The sequence below is a fragment of the Staurois parvus genome, unplaced genomic scaffold (assembly GCF_062004578.1).
Source record: "Staurois parvus isolate SC_StPar_1 unplaced genomic scaffold, SC_StPar_1.0 ptg000635l, whole genome shotgun sequence".
NCBI lineage: Eukaryota > Metazoa > Chordata > Amphibia > Anura > Ranidae > Staurois > Staurois parvus.
The window spans coordinates 4,898,127-4,917,734 of NW_028318431.1; the positions used below are offsets into that span (position 1 = coordinate 4,898,127).

The 19,608-nt window shown below is 40.0% G+C and overlaps 1 protein-coding gene across 1 annotated transcript in view; it reads right to left on the minus strand.

Moving 5' to 3' along the window:
• ITGAE (integrin subunit alpha E) overlaps nucleotides 1-19,608 on the minus strand; it is a 119,672-nt gene that overhangs the window by 86,957 nt on the left and 13,107 nt on the right. The window contains exons 3-6 of the mRNA XM_089693680.1: nucleotides 13,443-13,567; nucleotides 11,009-11,079; nucleotides 5,761-5,887; nucleotides 4,245-4,316 (exon numbers count right to left, since the gene is read on the minus strand). Coding sequence (XP_089549806.1) covers nucleotides 4,245-4,316; nucleotides 5,761-5,887; nucleotides 11,009-11,079; nucleotides 13,443-13,567 — 395 coding nt within the window. The remainder of the gene's footprint in view (nucleotides 1-4,244; nucleotides 4,317-5,760; nucleotides 5,888-11,008; nucleotides 11,080-13,442; nucleotides 13,568-19,608) is intronic.

Genomic DNA, 19,608 nt, shown 5'->3' on the forward strand with positions numbered 1-19,608 from the left:
TGCAACTCCCTCCTCACCGGCCTACCCCAACGCAGGCTATCCCCGCTTCAGTCTATCCTGAACTCAGCGGCCAGACTCATCCACCTTACCAACCGCTCCGCATCTGCCACACCCCTCTGTCATTCCCTCCATTGGGTTTCGATTGCCCAACGCATTAAATTCCAACTACTAATATTGATGTACAAAGCCATTCATAACATTGCCCCAAACTACCTTGCCAACCTGATACCCAAATACCACCCAACCCGTACTCTTCGCTCCTCACAAGACCTCCTACTTTCTAGCTCCCTGGTCTCCTCCTCCCACGCCCAACTGCAGGACTTCTCCAGGACTTCCCCCATCCTCTGGAACCCACTACCCCGATCCATCAGACTGTCACCTGCCCTCCTCACCTTTAGGCGCACCCTGAAAACCCAACTCTTCAGGGAAGCCTACCTCCACTCCTCCCACCACTCCATCCCCCACAGCCACTTCCTCCTGTACCACTATCCCCTCCCTCCTAGATTGTAAGCTCGAAAGAGCAGGGCCCTCGAACCTCTCGTATATTGTCTTGTTACTGTATTGTCTCATGTACTGTCCCCCACTATATTGTACAGAGCTGAGCAAACTTTTTGGCGCTATATAAACACTGTATAATAATAATAATAAGGTATGTTGGCAAAATCCTATTGCAGCCTCAGAACAAGCAAGGAGAAAATAATATGTCTCTGTACAAAATTAAAAGGCACAGTCACATACTGTATGCTAGAAGTTTGGTTAATAAAATAATAGGACTGGAACTGCTGATACATGAGGATCATTTCAACTGGAGTATTGGAAATCTGTTTGACAGCTCAAATGACTGGCTTGCAACTGTCCAGGGGTACTCCCTGTATCGGAAGAACAGGGTAGGCAGAAGAGGGGGGGGGGAATGTGTCTGACATTACTAGCGGGACAAGGGAATAGGTGGAATCCTTGTGGCTGGAGCTTCATAGGGAACAAACAAGAGGTAAATTAACAGTGGGTGTATGCTACAGGCCCCCTAACCTGAATGATGAAGAGGAGACTAATCTCTTCTCACAGTTAGAAATAATGGCAAGGCAGAGCAATGTGATTATCATGGGGGACTTCAGTTATTGAGATACTGACTGGATAGATGGAACCACTCAGACATCTAGGGTTTGTCATTTCTCAAATGTCTTGCAGTACAATTTCATATGTCAATTGGCATAAGCCCCAACCAAAAATAATACTCTGCTAGACCTTCTAATTACAAACAACACATATCTGACAGCAGATGTGGAAATAAGGGATAGCTTAGGAAACAGGGATTACTGAATCATTACGTTCAACATAAATCATAGGAAATGAGACACAAAGGTAGTGCAACAGCACTAAACTTTAAAAGAGACATCTTTACTAATTTGTCCTGCATACTGCATGGCATTAAATAGGACTAAAGTCTAGAACCAAAGTACATGGAGGAAAAATGGGAGTGTATTAAGGGCATTTTAAATAATGGCATTACCAGTGCATTTCAATGGACAACAAATATGAAAAAAAAAACAAACAAACTAAAGTTAAACCTGGGTGGCTAAATGCTAGTGTAGAAAGGCTTATTAATTAGAAAAAAACTGTCCTTTAAAAAAATACAAGGCAGAGTGGTCACCATCAGCATTCTAACACTACAAAGAATGAAATAAGAAATGTAAGAGCACAGTCAGGTCGGCTAAAATAAGCCACGAGAGACACATAGCAGAGGAGAATTTTAAAAAATCCCCCCCAATTATTAAAACTATATTATTAGTAAAAAGGCAAGATCAGAGCATATTGGTCCTATAAAAGATAATCAGGGGAAGTTGGTTAAAAGTGGCAAGGAGAAGGCAACTGTATTAAATATATTCTAATTTTTTACAAAATAAAAGGAGGGGTATAATAAACAAGACGGTATTGTTAGTAACACAGCACAGATTGTACCCTTGTGGCTGACAGAAGCCAGTGTTCAAAAAGGACTTACAAAACTTAATGTGAAAAATCACCAAGGCCAGATAGCTCACATCCGAGAGTCCTCAAAGAACTTAGCCATGTTATAGCCAGACTACTGTTCTTAATCTCTACGGATAGCTTAGAGACTAGAATGGTTCCAGCTAATTGGAGAAAATCTAACGTGGTGCCATTATTAAAAAAAGGGCCAAGACATACTGTATACCTGGAAACTACAAAACAGTCAGCCTAACATCAATAGTATGTAAAAATTCTTGGAAGGCATAATATGGGACCATTTCCTAAAATTTGCTGTTGAAAAGGGTGTTATTAGTAGTAACCAGCATAGATCCATGAAAGATCGTTCTTGCCAGACTAACCTATTAACATTCTACAAGGAAGTAAATTGTAGTCTGGATAGAGGAATGCCTTTGGATGTGCTGTATCTGGATTTCACCAAAGCATTCAACACAGCTCCCCATAAACATTTAATTTACCAAATTGAGGTCTGTTGGCACTGACAAGAGTGTATGTACCTAGATAGAAAACATGTTTTAATAGCGCATCCAAAGGTTGGTGATAAAAAGCATATATTCTGAATGGTCCAGAGTTGTAAGAGCGGTACCTCATGACTCTGTCCTAAGCCCAATTCTGTTTATATTGTTAATAAACAAAATAGAGGTTGGTATAAATAGTTCAGTCTCAGTATTTGCTGATGACCCCACAAAGATGTGTGCAAAAATGCATTTTCCTTGAAGGTCAGTTCTTGTATTTTTTATGCATGCCCTCCACTCTCTTTGCTGATCGTCTTTCAATTTTCACATTTGTGAATTTACTATGAAACACAGATATTCCTTTATGGTTCAGCATGGAAGGGGGTATATTAGCTTTTATTTTGACACCTCTGTGTGTGGACAGGCATGTGGAGTCTGTTGCAACCAGCTTATAGTATGAGTTTATGTTCTTCACTCAGGTCATATTCCATTTAAGGTACACGCTTATGGATTTTTGACCAATGTCACTCTTAGCAGTAAATGAGGTGCACATTTACTTTTATGTTCAAGGCATATGAAAATTTACCTGTATATGCCACTTAGGTATGGGGAAAAAGCACATCTACTGTATGTCTCACTACCTTAGCTGGCTGTTAGATGCGTATAAATAGCATATACAAAGTTTATAGACTGCTGTAAACAATAGTGTATACAGCAGTATAGATGTTTTTTTTCCTTATTATCTATTGATTATTTTATAGTATTAGCTTAACTTTTATCTCTGACCATAGTACTGTAACGTCCTCCAGGTTAGCTAGCTAGTTTTATGTTAATTAGAGGCTGAGTAGCAGCCTGGGATGAGTCAGCTTGTGAGTGAGGCAGAGGTTACCTCAGAACAGGCCTGGGAGGTTCTGAAGGTCAAAGCTTTAGGAGCCCTCCCACCTCTTCAGAAACCTGCAAGCCTTTTGTAGGAGGAATGGAGGAGGGGAGAATGCTTTGATCTGCATGCTTGAAAGACCTTGGCCAATCCCCTGGCAGGAGGTTGGGCATGGTGACCAAGGCAACCCTTAAGAATCACAGAGCCTGGGAGGAGTTAGTTTCGGGTGGAAGATGAAGTGAGAGGCTGGAGCGTGGAGCTTCTGAGGGGGCCAGGGAAGGGGCCTACCGACAGGCAGGTGCTGGAGAAGGGGATCTTCACTGTACCACTGTCTACCAGGAACGACAGCCTGAGCAGCAGGGAAGGAGTCAGCCCAGCAGAAGGCCTGAAGGCAGCCACCAACCCATTAAGCTCTCAGGAATGACAGTGTGAGTAACCTTGCACGCCCTGGGAGAGGAGAGAGGGCAGTCAGGTGGAGACCCCAACTAGCTCCTCAACTGGGACTGTTGAAGTTGGCAGTTTCTTGGTCCCCTTGCCCAGGGAATACCCTCAGTACAGCTGGGTGAAGAGAAGGATTCATCTGGGGTCTGAGGAGGTACACCAGAGAGCTGGTGTACTCTCAGAGAAGAGATAGTCTTTTCCTTTTTTGTACATAGACTTGTACATAGTTGCTAAGGAGTTTTCCTTGCTGTTCTCAGTTCCTTGGGCATCCCATGCATCCCTCAACCCTATCCAAGTCCAATACCCCTTAATAAAACCAAAAAAAACAAGCCTAAGGACTGGTTCCTGTCTCCAGTATGCAAGTGTGGAGGAAACAAATGTGTGTTGCCTGGCTGTGCAGAGCTAAGGGGGGAATCAAAAGTCAGCGACTCCTAAGGGAGTAGTGCTACAGTACTTTGGTTACAACTTACCATTATTATTCAGAGCTTCCACTTTGCCATACAAGCTATTAGGCTTGTTCTTCTCCGTCACCGAACTGTACACTGCATAAAAAACAAGTATCAAGTATTTGCTGGGAGAAACACATTGTGTAGAATTCAGTTTATATAGGATTCTGAAGCCAGCTACATACAGTTCTCATGGAATGACTGCATTTTCAGTGCATTTTTCCCACTTTTGTTTGGTTAACCCTGCTTCCTGTGGTTCTAAGCTCATAACTACTTACTGGCTGTACTCGTCCAATATGCATCCAACAGTGGATGTGCATAACTAACAGTCTGGCACTTAAAGTAGTTGAGAACATACAATGTAATAGACACATTCTAAAACAGTTATAAAAATTCAGGTCCTTAGTTTCAGAATTGATCCTATTTTTTTATTACGGGGTAAAACATTTTTTCATGTGACAATGCATCTCTTCTTCCTGATAGTGGGGATGGGGTTACAGGACTATGCCTGTATTCCATAGTCTGTTCAGCCTGAGGCAAACTGCAGGCTTTGCTTGAGCAGGGGGTGCAAAGGACAAGCTGTGATTGGGAGGGGGTGTGTTCCAGAGACAGATTGTGATTGGTTGGAGGGGGGCATGGTGACTAACCAAACTAATGCAGGCATGCTGTGTGTCTGCACAGTGTCCTGTACTTCTGAATGGCTAGCCACAGGATGAAAACTCACAACTCAAGAACATACCCGCTTCTGTGTTTTGTGTGTTCAGTTTAGAATAAGGAAGAAAGGTTACTGGCAGGATCAACAAGGTACTTCAGATGGAAGACGTACATGAAAATGATAGAGACTATGATTTATTAATCACGCATATGTGAACACACACACAGAAAAAATATTTAGGGAGACATACACTTTAAAGGGAGACTGTAAGAATAGACATACAGTAACTACACAGGTCTTCTAAAACCCTCTTGATCATGTGTCACCAGTACATTGTCTGATTTTTGCGATGAAATTGTTGATATCATTGTTTATACCATGTGACATTTTCAGTGTGACAGTGTGACAGTTAAGGTGCATGTAAAGGCATTTTTTTTGTTTTGCAAAGGGTAGGGAAGGGTTAGTACCTTAGTTAAGTTTTTATTGCTGTTGGTGTACTCGCTGAGGGAAATGTACCCCTCTATTTGTCCCGGTGAACACTGGCACTGAGACGTGAAGTGAAGGAAAATCTAAAAATTTTGAGTTGTCATTAAAGAAAAATGTGAGAGAAAATCCCCTGTTCCTTGGGAGATTTCCTGTACTTTCCTGCTGTCTCCAGGAAAACAGCAGAAACAGTAAAAAAAAAACAGATATGGTTTCAATCCTTCCCTACTGTACCATAAACAATGACAAAGTTTTGGCTTTACAAACACATTTTATGCTTTTACAACATAATCAGCTAGCTTTCATTACCTGTAAATCACCCAGGACGGTGGTAATTATATTAATGACATTTTGAAAGATTCATGCACTTTAAAATCACCTGTCAGTCATAAATACATTTACCAGTTTTTGCAAGATTGGAAAAGGTAAAATTCTTAACATCCCCATTTTCGTAAGTACGAAGTGAGCACACTCCATTTAATTCTCCTATAGTGCTTCCATATGTGCGTGCCTTCATCTGCTGACAAGTCTGTAAAAGATGTAGAATTATTTCAAAACGGATATGTTAAAGTGCATTCAATGTGCATGCTATACTTGTATTTCTTTTTATGAGCCATCCTCTCCTCCTAATTAAAACTTTCAGCTGATGGCTATATTTGTCAGTCATATGGTTACCTCTTCAATGCATAAAACTAATGTAAACCTCCTCCTAGCTACAAGTTAAGCTGGCCATACATAGATCAAAATTTGGCTGGTTCATCAGGAACTGGTCAAATTTTGATCCATGTTTGGGCAGGCTGATTGTACACAAGTTGATCCATATGCATAATGTATGGGCTCCTTTAGTCAAATGACTGAGGTCCACAGGGGACACTTTTCATTCTGAGCCAGGATTTTTACTGTTACCAGAGGCTTAATTAGAGAGATTTAAGCTGGCCATACATTAGTAAAATGTTCATTTTTAACTGCAGTGACAAAAAAATAGCCAGAAGGAAAGTTTTCTCAAATGAACAAATTTCTAGTGTCTGTGATTTTCGTTTGGGAAAGTTCATTTGTTCCAAAACTATAGAGGGAGATTTACTAAAATTGGTGCACTCAGGTGTACATGGTAGCCAACCAGCTTCTAACTTCAGTTTCTCATGTACTAAGAATTTTTTTTTATACAAATTAAATGAATCTACCAGTGTATTGCTCACATAACTTCCTATAGACAACAGGTTGAACCAGACAAGAAGTGAGGGAAAAACTTCAACAGGTACTGGGACAGCAATAAAAATCTGACAGGGATTCTAGACTTAACCTACTCTATTGCGACTCTACTATACTCTGCATTGCAGTGCATTATTAATCAACCTGTTAGCATCTGGTTGGTGTGACAGATACTAAACATTTAAAAGAAAACTAATTTGCTTCTTTTAACTGTAACAGAAGTAATTACTTCTGTTTTTAATCTATAGAGTCAAATCTGGAAGTAACATTGAGAAATATTTTGTATGTGGCTTTCATTCTAGATTTTCCTTCCCTCTTCGTTGTGATACTGAAGGATGATTAATTGCATAGATGTTCGTGCGAAGTGGTGTGAACGCTATATGTGTTTAGATTTTGTAATAGCATTGCTATATTTAGTGGAGTAAATGAAAGTCAAAGCAACATTTTGATGGGCTCTACCATTACTCAGCAGTCCTCCATCCACTTTGGGGGTATAATGTGTAGACTGAAATGGGCTGCCAGTTGACAATTTCACCACTAACAAAACTGTACTTGCTTACATCCTGTTTTTAAAAAGACTCTGCCCTTAACAAAAGCACTAGAAAACTTTCAGGTAGGTGTACAGAAATAGCTGGGAGTCAGTAATTCAAAAGGACCAGGCAAGACAACATCTTCTGGGAATTTTCTGATTTTATGTAATAAAATGAACAGCATTGTGGTAATAACCCTGTATGTACAATAAGGAATTTTACTGTCCCTTAACAAGGCAGCACACATATGCAGAACTTAAAGTGGCAGTGAGCTTAAAAAGTGCTCTTTAAACAGGTCTCCTTTTAGGCAGGTGGAGATAAGTAGAGGTCCCCTTAAGGGTATATCTTGCTACTGGTGGAGTGCTTTGAGGATATCCCTACATAAGGTGGGTGGAGGTAGGGATCAGGGCTTGTTTTAACCGTGAGACACCTTGTAAAGGATTGCTTGATTAAGGTGGTTGTGCTCTCCCCTTCAGGGGGAGGGACTGGAAAAGGGTTCTTGCAGCTAAATCTAAAGGTGAAGAAAGGAACTGAAGGAAGATGAAAGTCTGGGAAAGGATCCTGCAGAGAGAGGGAGAGGCTTGGTGTGTCCCCTTGTTCTCCCCTTTTGGAAGTATTGGGCAGCTTAGAGAGCTTACAGCCTTGGGACAGAGAGTGACTGAATTAGAACAGCTAACAGCCACAAGAGATACAAAGGTTGAATACTTTATGTACTGTACAAGCCAATATTTGGAGTATAACCATGCCAGTACTGTTCTGTTCTCAATGAAGCAAGTAAAGAAGCTCCTTTCCATTTTGTGTCAATATATATATGTGGGCATTGGCTGTCTGTATTGCGAATCTGTTGGTGATTGGGGACAGAACACACTAAAGAGATATCCATCTTTCCCCAATATTGGACTATAGTACTGACACTCGGTTGGCGGTTCATCATATTTCTTTATTCAACTGTATAGTGGGAAGAAATGGATTATGAGACCACTTATTTGGATGTGACTGGTTTTGGATATCACTTACATTTGAGTAAGTACTAGTTTTAGAGGATCTGAGAATTTGGTCCATTTTCCTTCCATGTAAGGTTCCTTTCTCATGCTTCCCCAAAGCCCGAATGGATATGACTGTACCTTAACTCAAAATCAAATTGCTTGTAGATTTGTTGGATAGCTTTCAGACTTGAGTTTAATGTTTTGAAGAAGCAGCAACTACCTCAAAACGTGTTACAAAAAACAATACTAAAAGTATACCTCTGTACTATGAACAGTATATTCCTTTTATTGATGAGTTGTACACATGTGCTTTTTAATGTTTATGTAATAAATATAACTGTAATTTTTATACTGAATTCACATTTCTGAAGTTGTTGTTCTTTAGAGGTACATAAATATATAGGTGGGTCAACCTAGAACGCCCTTTTTCTCTTTACTGATTTTTTCTTTGTTGGTTGTAGCGTGGTACATTTGTACCATATTTCTCATCTCATAGCAGTTTTGACAGCCTCACCTGGTATGATTTAAAATTTTATCAAGTAAAGAAGCTCACTACAACTACAAACGTCCATGTGATTATTTTTGGACAGAAGTGCCTATTGCACCCAATGGCTGGCAAAAGGAGAGAGAAGTGTCCTGGAAGCTTACATGTTGACTGTGTATGTCAGTACTCCTGGGGAAGTGAAGGTTGACTATGTAAGGACCAGGAGGATAGAAAGTCTAGATCTCAGGCCACCATCCATGCATGGGAATTGGTTTCAGCTTATCAACTCTTGAAGCCCTGCAATGTGCAGATAGAAGCTTTCTTTCTTTGAAGGCCACATGGAAATGGTTCAGGTACCACCTTACATCCTTGGCTAATATAAAGTAGCCTCTCAACAGAGTGTTGTGCAGGTGATACAGGTCACACAAATGTGTCAGACCAGATGTAGGCAAGAACAGGGTCCTCCCCCAAATTACAACAGTCTCCAGGGGTTTTCTGGACTGTCCCTGCACTGTCTCACCATAACGATATCTTTTACTTTGACACTCATAACAGTCACCAGGCCTCTAAAACTTGCAGTTTGGAAGATACATTCACCATCAGCTTCTTGTGTAAATCCCTTCACTAATGTTCAGAAGGTGGTGTGTGCTAATATCAGACCAAAAAGAGGGAAAAACATTTTCAAACTAACTATATCACATCACCAAAAATTATGTAATTTCCAATATGAATACTATATTAAAGGCACATTATTAGGGCAGTTAATACTATAAATATAAAGATGATATATTCTAGCCAAAGAAACAACCAACAGATCTGATGGTAATTAAATTCAATTTTCAATCATTATTCATAATAAAAAAAAATCAAAATTCACAGATATTAATTCATCATTCTTTATCTGTTTGTAGTAAAAAAAAAAGGCATCAAAGCAATCTAGTTGCATTTTTAAGTCCTTTGATATTTCTGTGCAACTTGCCATTTTTTGTCTTATCTAGACATATATCTCTATTTCTCCATAACAGGTTTGAGTTTTATTTGGCTCTTTTTGCCATTAAGGTCTTACTTACTTAGAACTAAAGATGGCCATACACATCACATTCTGATTGTGAATTCTACTTTAGCTCTCTGTGCCTACCTGATTGTAAACATACTGATTTTTTGACTCTTAGTAGTAGACTCTCACATTACATATGTTTGATAAATCTAAGAATATTGTACATAGATTGTACAATCAAATTATAACATGTATGATCAGCCTTAAGCAGTTTTTTCACTTTACCATTGTTCACAAAAAACAGCTAATATACTGTATATTAACTATTCTGTTTGGAACCAATTCACTGGTGCATAATCAGTGAACATAAAGGCTGCTCCAGTCTGTGTATTGAGACCTAGTTATTCCACTATTGGGCAACAACACGATTTTGTCTCATTAATATCATCATGTAAATAATAACTCAATAGATATCTATCCAACGAGATGCCCTAGCAGCCAATAGAGGGGCATCCCATTAGACTGTGAGGCAGCAAGAGGTAAGTCAAAGCTCTTGGAAGTAGGCTAAATGAAAGGCCCTGGTGAGAGGAGAAGGCTGGGTAAGGATATGTTGGATCACATGCACAATGATTTGGCCATAAATAAAGATACAACAACAGAGGTGGTGCTGCTACAACAAAAATCCACAGCAATCATCAGGATGGGATAGAGAAGAGCGTGCATGGATGACCGCAGTACTATATCGGTATGGTATCCAATAAGAGAGTGAAAATCCGGCGCCACAACTTCTCAAAAATATACAAATTATAGCTATATTTCATCCATCACATAAAAGAAGAATCAGTAACAATGCATATTCGCTCTCATAATAAATACTGATACAACTAATAAAGATTAGTTGAAATAAAGAAGACTTAAAGAGCCGCACAAAGAAAGTTAAAAACAGACTAACAAAATTAATAAACATTAGGATAGCTAAGAGTATGATAACAACGAAGACTGGTAACTTCAGAGTTGGTGAACATACGTCTACATAGTAGATGCAATATAATTTGATTTAAAGTTAAACTCTGGACAAAATCCAAAAGTTACTTTGTAATGGGGCCCCCTGCACTGAAATGGTTTAATGCTAATTTATATCTACAGGAACAATAAAAAACAGTTTTACTTACCTTATCCAAAGCTCCCTCAGGCTTTCTACCAGCTGCATGATCAGTCCCCCGAAGCTCCTTCTCTTCTTTTCTTTTTGAGCACTCTGACATCATCACATACAATGCAGGTTCAGCAGTTCTGCATTGTAAGTGGGGACCCTGGGGACCAGGTCACAACTCAGAGCATTGGAGAGAAGAAAAAAGCACCATCTGCAGGCGGAGCAGGGGATGAAAAACAGTACCCACACTGCAAGGCCAGTTTGCATTTTACCCAAAGTTTTTAACAAACTTACCAGAGTACTACTTGAACTTCTGGTTTGAGACACAATTGGATATGGAACATCATGGACTACTTGACCTTGCCCTAGAATTTGATAAAAGATACGTTTCTCAAAATACAAAGAATATTATCATCCAACCTCACAAGCTAAGTTGACCGAAGTGTGTTCCTAATCCAATTGACATCTTTAGAAAAAAAGAATCACCTGGCTAGGGCAAAAGTGCATAACAGAAACATATATTAATAACAGTATATATATATATATATATATATATATATATATATATATATACACAATACTGTGCAAACGTTAAAGGCAGGTGTGGAAAAAAGCTGTAAATCAAGAATGCTTTCAAAAATAGAAGTGTTAATAGTTTATTTTTATCAATTAACAAAATGGGAAGTAAATGAACAGAACAGGAATTCAAACCAAATCAATATGTGGTGTGTAGTGATGGGCTTTATGTTCGGGACGAATGTAAGTTCAACTCGAACCTTGGTCGTCCGTTTGTTCGCTGAACACACGAGCGGTAAGGGCGTTCGGCAGGCTATTTGCCCACTGTGCCCCACAATGCACTACGCCCTGACAGTGTATTGTGATTGGTCAAAGCAATGCACCTGACCAAAGGGTTAACCCACCCCTTGTGACATCATTACATTATTTAAGAACTATCATTACGGCGCGAGCCAGCATAGAGAGCAGAAAGTTTTAGTTTTTTTTGTTTTTTTTCGGCTTGGCAGTGGTGACGGGCATTGTGATTGACATCAGATCTACTTCGGGGACATTTTTTTAGTTTTGGTTTTAATAAAGGACTTGTCTCCTCTCATTTTTTATACAAACCTTTTTTTGTGAATGGGTAGGGGTACCATGTACCACATACTTATTCACATGGGGGGGGGAGTTGGAATGTGGGGGCCCCTTGTTAAAGGGGGTTTTCAGATTTCAATAAGCCACTCACCCACAGACCCCCACAACCATTGACTAGGGTTGTGGGGAAGAGGCCCTTGTCCCCATCAACATGGGGACAAGGTGCTTTGGGGGGTATGGTTTGGGGGGGGCACTTGCTCGTCCCCCACCCTTTCCTGGCCTGCCGGGCTGCATGCTCAGATAATTGTCTGGTGTGGATTTTGTGGGGGCCCCACACACCATTTTTTAAATAAAGTTTGGCGTGGGGGTTCCCCTCAAAATCCATACCAGACCCAAAGGGCTTGGTATGGATGAGAGGGGGGAACCCACTCCATTTAAAAAAAAAAACATTTTTAACTGTCAGGCAATACCGACAATTCTTTTGACATTCAGCTGTCAGTGGGGGACCCCAATGACAGCTGAAACAATAAAGAATGTTTCAGTACTAAAATACCACATGACTTATTAATATAATTTATGCAGTATTTTAGAAGCTGAGCGGTATCTTACTGTATACTTAGATGTGGTAAGATACCGCTCAGTAAATTGTCCCTGTTCGAAGTTCACAGTTGAACTTTTGGTACGTTCGAATGTTCGACTGCAAACTGAACAGGGAGGTTTTTGGCCCATCACTAGTGGTGTGACCACACTTCTCCTTCAAAACAGCATTAGTTCTTTTTAGGTACACTTGCACACAGTTTTTGAAGGAACTTGGCAGGTAGGTTGTTCCAAATATCTTAGATAACTAATCACAGATCTGTGGATGTAGGCTGCCTCAAATCCTTTTGTCTCTTCCTGAAATCCCAGACAGATTCAATGATGTTGAGATCAGGGCTCTGTGGGGGCCAAAACATCACTTCCAGGATTCCTTGTTCTTCTTTATACTGAGCATAGTACTTAATAACATTGGCTGTATGTTTGGGGTCGTTCTGTTTTTCTGCACCCCAGTTTCTATGTTTTTGTGTGTAGTTGAGCCACTTAGCCTTCTTTCCACATAGGAGGTATGGCTTTTTTTGCAGTTCTTCCATGAAGCTCACTTCTGGCCACACTTCTCTAGACTGTAGATGTGTGGACCTGGGTCCCACTGGCTACTGCCAGTTCTGTGTTGATGTCACTTCTAGACATACTCCTAAACCTTGTGGACAGCCTTCCCAGAAGAGTTGAAGCTGTTATAGCTGCAAAGGGTGGGCCAACACAATACTAAACCCTACAGACTAAGACTGGGATGCCATTAAAGTTCATGTGTGTGTAAAGGTGTCCCAATGCTTTTTAAAGAGATTAAACCTCTCCTACTTAGCTTTTAATCCAGTTTAAGCTGAAAATGTATAGTCATTTTGTGTGTAAAATTACTAATTATGTAACATTTTTAGCTGGAAAGTAATGCTGCAGACCCACTTCAAGGAAGGGCTTTTAGGTTTCCTGGAGTTTTTTTCTGGTAAATATTTTACTTACCTGCCAACATTTATTTAGAAATTATGATAGGACTTTAATTGACGAGAAGGGTGTCATTTTCTGGCACCTTTCCAATGATATTCCATACCTGTTGCTGATAGAATGTTGTCAAATGCACAGCCTAGAGTAGGATTACCATTATTTAGTGCACATTTAAATATCCCTTCAAATGTCCTCTTCCCAAATTCTTTTAGTGGTGAAACAACATAGACTCTGTAGAAAGAAGAATCAACATGAATATTAACCAGAAGAATGCTTAAAGTGAACCAGTACCAGAGGCGGACTGACAACTCATCATCTTTCACTTTGCTTCTTGAAAGTTTTCTTCTGTGACCTTTGTCAATCAGGGGTCATCAATGCCTAGATGCTCTGGTTCACACCTGTGCAGCTTTGAAGTTGCGCAACTGCAGCACGACTTCAAAGCCGACTATCAGTGCAAATTCATGTATGGCTTGCTGATATCTGTGCAACTTCATTAAAGAGATGTCAATGCAAGTCACAAGGTAGTCACACAAAAATCTGGCAGGAACATTTTTCAAAGTTTCAGCGATTTGAACCGTTCCATTGCCCCAAATGGGGTGTGACTTGTCATGCGACTTTGAACTGTCAAGTCGCATGACAAGTCACACTGGTGTGAACCAGGGCTAAGAACCAGAACCTGACCATTGCTTTGGTCAAAGTACCTCTCTCTGTCACCAGCTTGTGATGGTGAGAAGAAAGAGGTTAGACAATCCCACACGCTTGCTGTAGGAGGACACCCTTCATGCCATCTTTAGTCTTTTGGCTAATTGTGAAATTGACCCAATGTCTTCTTTTTTTGTCCCTTTGTAGCATCCCTGCTTGTAGTGACAAAATGGGTGGCGCTGTTGAAGAATTCTATGCCGTGTGCTATGGCTAGCTCCATAAAGCTGGTCTTACATCTGCAAAATTTTCATTAGAGATTTGTCATTTTCATTGCATTTTTTCTATTATCTAAGAGCTAAAGTGTTACTAAACCCACAACAGTAAAATCAGTCTGTATATGCAGTAAAGCATGCTTGTTATACTCACTGTGCAACCTAAAGGGTTAATCCTCTGCATTGTGTAAAAATGCTGTGTGATCCTGTCTTCTATTACCCTCCCCTTCTTCCAGTGCCCCCTTTGTCTCCTGATAAGATATATCGTATATTGTGTGGAGACACTCTGCACATGCTCAGTTTGGTGTGTATTACTAGAGAGGCTTTTTTTTTCTTGGGAGAGTTCATGTGATCAGCACAGGGCCAATCAGCACTGTCCAGACAGAGGTCAGGGGTTCTTCATTCTCCTAGAGAAAACTCCTCCTATAAGCTTTAAGCAGTGCTCTGCTGGGCACTGATAGAAGTCACAAGGTTGCTCTAACTGCTGATGAGAAAAGGTATTTAGCAGTTTATATTTACTAAAATAATTGCATTTCCATGTTCTGAATACTGTGGGAGACCAGATATAGTGAATGCAGGGTCCTGGGTTTAGTAACACTTTAATGGGGACTATTTCACAATCGGTTTTAGCCAAAGTGAGAATGAAAACAAATCAAATGACAAGAATGGAATTTTTTTTCAAATTTAAAGGGAACTAATGAATGTCAAATTGTTGAATTACTCACGATCAAGAAACATTGCAACTAGCCCCCTAACCACCCACCTAAGATGAAGGGGGTATACACATGCTGCTGCTGAGATGCTTTGTATTGTGTGCTTTGCCTAAATTATGCCCCTAAAATGTATGATTCAAGTGAATGGGGTCACACCACAACCATTTGCAAAACACACATGGTTGTGGTGTGGCAGTGCAGACTTTGAAGGGTTAAAACAGATAGTGAGGAGGTGATATTATCTCCTGACTACATGTCAAACTTCCTCTCAAAAGTGTTCCACTGTGGATCACTCTTCAGAGGGCAACACTTAAACATCCCCTGAACCATTTGTTTTGTGACATGACGTTTTCAATGCCCATCACAATTGTTTCCTGATATGAAGTTAATTTAAGACATCAAAGATTAGTAAAAATGCACTTGGGATGGTAATATATTTTAGCAACCTTCTTGTTCCCAGGTGCAGTATCTCACTTGCCTTCTGCTAGAAAACCATAAATAGTTCTAATTTCTATCGAGATATGAGACAATCTCATAATTCTGAGTCATAAGGGACCCGGTAGACACAAAACCACAGTGATGTGTGTCATACATTGAAGGAAGTAAAGCTTGCCCATGTTCTGTGTCTGCATATGTAAAGATGATGGTTGTCCCTTTTATGGTGACATTCAGCATGTATCTGATCTGTGACGGGTAATAGAAAACAAAATAATACACAATATTTAAACCAAGGACAAAGACAATGTTAAGGTATATGAGCAGATGAGTATCCGAAAAGCAAAAGACTCCTAATTAAAATGAAGTAGGTTGCTCCTGAAATCGTATATACTGTACAAATACGGTATATAAGGCAAACATATATAAGGTGCATATATATCTACAAGCACTGGAAAAAGCAAAAATAAATGTTATCTGCATATAGAATTTTCTTGTAAAGCCCAGCTGAACTTTCAGTTTAAATCATCAAAATATATTTCAGGTCCCTAAAAACAAAATGCGTGCAAAGTCTTATAGTTCATTTTCTTTAGAGAGCAGCCACAGCTTGGATAGAAAAGCCTGTCCCCTGCCAAAATGCTGCAAGGAATGGCCCTTGTTGTGTGTGCAGAAATCTGACACAACTTTATTTATTTCAGGTACTTATATAGCGCTGTCAACTTACGCAGCGCTTTACATATATATTATACATTCACATCAGTCCCTAACCCTCAAGGGGCGTACAATCTAAGGTCTCTAACTCACATTCATACATACACATACTAGGGACAATTTAGACAGGATCTAGTTCACCTACCTGCATGTCTTTGGAGTCTGGGAGGAAACCGGAGTACCCGGAGGAAACCCACACAGGCACAGGGAGAACATTCAAGCAGGTGATGCCGTGGTTGGGATTCAAACCAATGACCCTAGTACTGCCAGGCAGAGGTGTTGACCATTTAGCCATTGTGCTGCCCCTTGCTCAGTAATATATATTCTCTGCAGTCAGAGACTCTTTTGTTCCCTGCTTATTGGAGACCTCTGTCTCTAACTTAGCAAGCGGTGTGTTAGACCTCTTCAGAGAGACTAATGTTCCCCAAACTTTCTATTCAGGAGGTGGTTGCTTTCTAAAGAAAATAAGCTGGTAAGACTTTGCACACTTTTTTGTTTTGATGCACTTGGAGGTGATTTAATCTGAAAGTGCAATTGAACGTTAAAGGAAACACCAACAGATTGGTCTACTGAATATGAGAAAGTGAAATTGATGACGAAACGCGCCAGGGGGGAAGTGATGTCAGATTCAAACTGGAAGTGCCATGGTGGCCATTTTGGGAAAGGGTGTTTAGTATTTGGAATCCATACTGCTGTACTATGGGTTTTTACATTTGATTTTGCATACTGGTCGGGAGGATATGAAGAACTGTAGAGAAGAGGTGAAAGCGGAGATGAAACGGAGGATTTAAAGGGACATATTTATTCATGCGGGGTAAGGTGCATGCCCAAAGGGGAAGTAAGGAACACTGGAGGTGGATGGTGTACTTTATACACTAAGAAGAATGTGAGATGTATTGCTGAAGAGATATATATAGATTGCATGCATGGAATTAATTATTAGAGGGTAAGAGTATCTATTTCGAATAGTGGTTGATATTGATCACACGGTGAATTATAATTTTGGACCAGGCTATGGTCCTTGTAAATTAAGCACATGGATGTATCACACTATAGAGATAATTAGAACATACTACACTATATTGCTTATTTTTGAGGAGTAAGAGCAGGGGAGTGGACGGGAAAAGAAGAGGAGAAAAGGAAGACAGAATTAAATTAGCTGGCCATACACGTATAGATTTTCGTTCAAGAATTTTCATTTCAAGAAAATTCGTTTGATTTTCTAATCGTTAGTGGGGGTCAAATCAATGTTCATTTTCGACAGCAGTGATGGGAAAATTCGAAGAGGCAGGAAGGAAAACGTTTCTCCATCAAATAAATTTTTGGCCAGTGTATGTGGTGATCGTTCAAAACTTACATTTATTTTAAAGCTGAATGTTAAAAGCAAAAGAGTTTTTTAAGAACATTCGTCCATTCATCGAACGTTCAAAGAATTTTCATACGACTTTTCTTAGGAATATTCTCCTCTGAAAATCTACACGTGTATGGCCAGCCACACAATGCGTGCTTGATATGAAGAATCTGGTGAGAGCATATGGAGATCTATGATTTTGCGGGGATTGAAGGATGAACTGTGCGCTGGATTTATATATAGAACAGATTGGACTTGACTTGCTAAAGACATAGACTATTTACTTTGCAAGGGAATTTTCCTTTAGCATAGCAAGAGCAAAGCTCTGCCGACTTCCTTCATCCAATCATATGCAAGCTATAATAATTATATAATGTTTTTTATTTTCTCTGTGCATGATTGTTTATACTTTTTGAAGTGAATTTTCACCAAAATTCCCTTCTTTAGTAAATCAACCCTATTATCTAACTAAACAAGATATTATCCATCATAAAAGGATTTTAATTGAACTTATTAAAATATACATAAATATGGGAGCTGGAATATCTGATTTGTTTTTAAAGGATCCAGGCAGTCATCATGTTACAATTTTTCATCTAGAAAATCAACAACTTAAAGCAAAAATAAGATGGATCACAGTCTGTGCCTGGAGCAGAGAGCAGGGTAGACATTAGGGGTCTAATAAACCCCTGATAGCTCCATAACAGGTACCTGTCACCTGCCCAGTGCTATCACACAGAGGGTCTGTTAGCCCCCTTGTAATAGCAGCTTGGTTAAAAAGAAAAAAAGGGCTAAAAATGTTAAATATAATATTACGTCCGTAAGGATGCAAGAGTGGCCCTCCTGCATTGCCCAATTTTGGGTCTGTCTAGGTCTCAGCAGAAATTGGCATCCTACCTATTCATTTCAGCAAAACGTGCTATAGCTCAAGCTTGGAGTTGTTTTCCAGGGGGCGAAGACCCGGATGAATGCTATGCTGATCAAATAACAGATGTCTAGCATTCTTCACGATTCTCATCCGAGATTCCTTAAGGTTTGGGAACCTTGGATACATTATTCTCTGCCGTCCCTGCCTCCTACTAGTTATGGCCTCTTATAGTCGTTGCCTGTGCTAGCCCCGTATCCGTGACTCTTCTAGTCTTCCTTTCTTCTATGTTTTCTCCCTCAATCGTTCTTCCTTTCTTATTTCTTTCTATCTTTTTATCAGTTTGGGTTTTTTTTGCCGTATGTTTTGAGCTGATACTTCTGGGTAGGGGTTTTTCCTCTTTGTTTTTTTTTTCAGTAATATGATGGATTGCTGCTGCTACTATTTGGTTCGGCTTTTTGCCATTCCTCCTTGCTGTCAGCCATTCCGTTATTTGGTTAACACACCCTGCTGATTTGTATCTGCTTATGTATGCTATTGTTCAGCTCTGCCCTTGCGTGGGTGTATCATGAGCTTGTTGTATTATAAAAACAAAAACCTCTGTAATAAAAAATATTGAATAGAAAAATGTTAAATATAATTTTTAAAAAAGTTACAGGAGAAGTATACAATTTGGCTCTAATTCTCCTATGGATTGCAGGAGTACAAAATGAACTGCTACAGTCTGCTGTCGGCTGACGTCACAGAGCCAGTCCAAGCTCTGAAGAGATCTCAACCATGTAGCCGGGATCCACCCAGATGCCTTGATTGGCAGTTGGCTCAGCCTCTCAGCAAGCCGCTCCCACCCCCTCCACAGACCGGCGCTCCAGTGAGTGCTGGAGGGCAGAGCAGAGCCAGTGACTGACAGTTATCAGCTATGTGCAGCCTGAAGACTGAGAATTGAATGATCAGCGATATTTGATCGCTCAGTTCTCTGTCTTAGAGCCAGCCAGGGGACAGATGCACCATCAGACAGATGCTGTATCCACCTAGGTGAGTATATATAGTTTTTTTTAAATGAAACCCATACTTCTCTTTTAAAAGTAGCCCATCACCCTGTGCACATACATTTAAATGCAAACATCTGTAGGGCAAACATGTGTATGTAAATAATGACTGCCCGACACAAAATGGGTATCACCATGTACACCAGAATGCGATAAATAATTCTGATGAACTGTAGAGACATTAAGTATTGTCTATTGATAATTTGGGGTTCCATACATTTTGCTGTTGCACAGACA